The sequence below is a fragment of the Primulina tabacum genome, chromosome 5 (genome assembly GCF_025594145.1).
Source record: "Primulina tabacum isolate GXHZ01 chromosome 5, ASM2559414v2, whole genome shotgun sequence".
Classification (NCBI taxonomy): Eukaryota; Viridiplantae; Streptophyta; class Magnoliopsida; order Lamiales; family Gesneriaceae; genus Primulina; species Primulina tabacum.
Genome location: NC_134554.1, coordinates 7,754,400 through 7,759,193, shown reverse-complemented (window position 1 = coordinate 7,759,193; position 4,794 = coordinate 7,754,400). Strand labels below are relative to the sequence as shown.

Sequence of the window (4,794 nt, the reverse complement as noted above, 5' to 3'; positions counted from 1 at the left end):
ATGAGATACTTTATTATATAACTTATTTATTGATATATTCACATATATATTTATATATGTATTTGTATTAAATAATATTTTAACTTTTTTATCCAATGATGACGATGATATATTTATTATAATATAATTTTTAAGTGAATATAAATATATTCTCACAATTTTAATAAATAAAATAATTTTGAAAAGTAAAAATGTGTATTTATTTGTATTTAATAATATCATGGGCTCGAAAATAATTTAAATAAATAATAAAATTTATTTTCTAGTTTGTTCATGGGTGCTTTAGTCAGTTTTAATAGTTCGTTGATCAAAATAATTTTTAATTTTATGTATAAATTTCTTTCATGCTCATGTCACGTCGAGGTATCGCAGAAGAAAAACAACAAAAAACGATCCAATTTATCGTTTAACTTTGTTATTCAGGATTTTGTTAAGAAATATCCTAATGAAAAGAACATATAAATTATGTCATTTTTAATAGTATGTTGATCAAAATAATTTTTAATTATATATATGTGTGTGTGTGGACTCCTACAAATGTTTGGCTATGTCGTCCTGTCCTTCGATTGGACGATTAACAACATTATTGTATAAAATAATTTTCAAATATTTTAATGAATCCAAAATCCTATCCATCTATATTACTTATTTATATTGTTTTACATTTGGAAAAATTATATAGATCAGATGCAGAAGTACTTTATACTCCCAAATAAAAAAATGCATTAATTTGGAATAATAAAAAATATCCCAAATTTATATAAATATGAACAAATATATCAATTTTTTAAGTTCTAAATAAAAAATTTAAAAACAAATAAATATCAAAGATTCTCAATGCGGGCAGTTCTTACGAGGGGTGGGTATGGTACGGTATATCGTACCGAATTACGGTATCGTATACCGTACCGAAAATATCGGTATGAAATTTTTTCATATCGATACCGATACTGAAATTTCGGTATACCGCACATTCGGTATACCGAATTTTCGGTATGAAAAAAGTTTATACCGGTACCGTACCGACATCGGTATACCGACATTTTTTCGGTATACCGAACTTAAATTTTAAAAAAAATAATAATAAAAAATTATTTTCGGTATTTCGATATATACCGAAATACCGAAAAAAAATATATTTTATATCGATACCAATGCCGAAATCGATATATCGATTTTTTTGGTAAGTTGGTTATTTTTTTCAATACTATCGATATTTTACTTCTTACGCGAAGGTTCTGGATTGGTGCTAATGGAGTTCGCGACAGCTAAATACACCAGGGTTCTGCAGTACCATTTATCCATAAACTTCTGTCTTCTTCATTAAGCAACAATCCTTCTCCCGCTCCCACTCACAGATCGCTCAATCGGATTAATTGCTGTCTCAATTTCTAGAATCGCCATGTCTTCCCCTGCCGAGTAACTTTTCAACTTTCTGCTCTTCGTGTGCGCTTTATTGATGATTTGAATTTGTTTTTTTATGACTGCGTTAGGCGTAAACGTTTGATTAAGATTTCGCAATTTGAGGCGTTTGAGGGCTATTTGTTGTTGTATGATTGCGTATCTTGTGATTAACTGTTCCTCTTTCTTGTTGATTCTTTCTGTCTTGATTCTAGTTTGTGTCTTCGGATGAAGCATTGTCATTTGTTGATGGACATTTTTACGAATTTTGATTTTTTTGAAGTTGAGTGTTGCTTTGACTTTTGATTTAGTGCTTTGGGAATGGATTTAAATCCTGATCTTGTGATACCCTATTTACGGAATTAAGGTAGAGGCATCTGACTGTAGGCAAAACCTGAAGATTATAAGATTGTAGCAAGTTCTGTGACATGACATAATGGTATCACAGGTGGTTGTCTATTGCCTTGTGGGACAAAATACATCTCGTAGTTGTAACATTTGAGACAGTGCTGCATACATTCTAAGCCTTTGGATTTGACACGGAAGTAGGATTCTGAAGGTGGGGTAGTTGAGATAATCTAAAATTACGTTACGGTAGAAAACTGAAAAGGTTTTGAAGATTGTGTAATGAACACAACCATGATTGATAGTTATTGGAAAGCGAATATCGTCGATCAAAGTCTCTTTGTGTGGACCTGTGGGCCATGAGTGTGATGGATTCTGAATTGTAGAGTAAGGCGCTCTAAGACTTATGAGTATGTTTTGCAATGCTTGCACTTTTTGAAGTGAAACACCCTAAATAAGAATATGCTAGAATCTGAATATTCGAAGAGAATTTCAGTACATGCAATGCAATTTGTGCTTAACACATTATGAAATAATAAAACAAAATTCATTAGCACATACGTGAAAACGCATGTTCATTATCTTGCATTCTGTTTACATGGAACTAGTGTCTACTTCCTTTCAAATTTCTATTTGTTCTTTGCAAGTGCTATGGTTCTGGATCCTACACAAATGTATCTGCTTATACATCAGACAGTAATTTTCAATCATTGATGTTCATGATTTCAATTATTGGTTCATCTGATCTATAGATACTACAAGTCTCTTCCGCCTATAGCTAAAGCTTATGGAACTGCATGCTTATTGGTGACTATTGCATGTCAAATTGGGCTGCTCAACGGACAACAACTTGCAATGATCCCTTATCTGGTGTTCTTCCGTTTTGAGGTGAACTTATTTCTTATTTTAGCTGCCCTCCTAACGTGTTTGATATTAAATAAGTTTATAGAATACATTTGCAGTGATTATCAAATTAATACATCCTTGTATTGTTTAATAAAATAGTTCGTTAAAGTCATCGTGAATGTATGAGTGTGGATTATGAATCAGCTAATTTTATAAAATCTAGTTTATCTTTTCTCGTTTTTCCTGGCTCCAAATCATTTTGCGCCATACCACAGGGGTGCATGCAATACAAATGCAATTATTACTGCAGCATGACAGTTAAGCAACTATAAATTTTTTTAGTGGTAGGATCTATTGCATTTTGCAAGTTTGTGTTTCACTCGACACTTAAGTCAACGCAACCTATCCTTCAAAATTTCATGTTTACAAATTGTGTCATACTAAAAATCCCACTCTCTTCTTTCTCACCCACGCACAAACGTATCTTTCGTAATAAAATGAAAACGAATATAGTAATTGTAACCGTGTAATGTAAACTCGTATTGGATTCGAGATTTATTTTGGACTTGTTATCTGGAAATCAATTTTTTTGATGGAATCTCAACTTTATTGTCAGGTGTGGCGGCTGATAACCACATTCTTTTTTCTAGGCAACTTTTCCATCAATTTTGGGATTCGCCTCTTAATGATGTATGTTGCAATACAATGATAATAACTATGTCTTATTTGAAGATTTACCTTCTCTAATTACTTTAGATCGAGATATTTGTTGAATAGTGCCTTCATCATTACTTTCTGATGCTGTAGAGCAAGATACGGAGTTCAATTGGAAAGTGGACCTTTTCAAAGAAGAACAGCTGATTTCTTGTGGATGATGTTGTTTGGAGCTTTTTCTATATTGGTATATCAAGACTCTCCTCTATCCTCCCCCCTCTCTTTAGGACTTCATATTTTATGTACCCTTTCTGTCTTCATCGAGAAGCCGATCCCATGAAAAGAGGTTCTATTATACGTTCCCGTATTGTTCCCCCCCCTTTTCGATTGACTGTTCCTCTTATAGCATCATTCTCATCATTTTGAAGGCCACTTAGCTTTAAGAAGTTAACATGGCTATTTCTTTGTTTTATTCATTCTGTTCTATAACATATGCACTTTTTTGCTTGTATAGGCTCTATCTGCCATACCCTTCTTCTGGTCCCCTTACTTAGGCGTATCACTTGTATTCATGCTTCTGTATGTATGGAGTAGAGAATATCCAAATGCCAGCATCAACCTTTATGGCCTTGTAACTCTTAAGGTAATTTAATTCTTATTTGGGGTTTCTCAACGACAAAGTTTCTTGGTTTCTTCTTTCATATTGGGCTCATTGTTACTTTCTTTTTTGGCTTAGGCATTTTACTTGCCCTGGGCAATGCTTTGTTTAGATACCATCTTTGGTTCTCCGATTGCACCAGATCTTTTGGGTATTATTGCTGGGCATCTTTATTACTTCCTAACTGTGCTTCATCCGCTTGCTGGTGGGAAGAATATACTGAAGACGCCAAATTTGATGTATCCTTTTCTTGTTGTCTGTTCTCGATCACACACAAACAAGTGCTTGTGCCAGCACAAGCTTCACATAATCAGTTGCACCAGGTTAAAAATCATTTTCCAATGTGTTTTGTCTCAAGATGTTGTTATACCATGAACATGCCATGTCGGCTCATGCGTTTTCTCGCTTAACTTTGTTATCCCCAATATTCTGGTGTAGTGCCTAGAATTAGTACAAGAAAAAAGGTTAGGAGTGGTGGGACTGAAATGACACAAATAATACCCTCGTTCCCTTGGAAACATGAAAACCTTCTGATTTCCTCCCTGGCTTCTTTAATCTGTATTCAGACATAAAATAGTGGCAAGGTGGAGAATTGGTGCTCCAGCAAACAGCGCACCTCAGCCTGACAGAACTACTGGTGGGGTATTTAGGGGAAGATCTCATCGCGTCGGTGGATAATACAACTGCTGTTCTTTAACATGAAACGACATTAACTTTGTTACACAAACATCTGTTAACAAAGCACTAGCTTTTGAGGGGATATCATTTCGTATTTAGATATAATATATGCTGAAAAGTCATGTTGGGTATTTTAAAAGATTGCGCAACTGTGGAAAGAATTTGAACCTTTTCCTCTGGAAAAAATTAAATGTTAAACTAGCGCTTCTATT

At 33.8% G+C, this 4,794-nt stretch overlaps 1 protein-coding gene across 1 annotated transcript; it reads left to right on the top strand.

Moving 5' to 3' along the window:
* Nucleotides 1–1,222: 1,222 nt before the first annotated feature.
* Nucleotides 1,223–4,794, top strand: LOC142546114 (derlin-1). Its single transcript, XM_075653632.1, has 7 exons — nucleotides 1,223–1,419; nucleotides 2,499–2,634; nucleotides 3,209–3,282; nucleotides 3,400–3,493; nucleotides 3,761–3,889; nucleotides 3,983–4,143; nucleotides 4,471–4,794. Exons 1-7 carry the CDS (start codon nucleotides 1,403–1,405, stop codon nucleotides 4,580–4,582), a joined length of 723 nt encoding a protein of 240 aa, XP_075509747.1. The 5' UTR covers nucleotides 1,223–1,402; the 3' UTR covers nucleotides 4,583–4,794.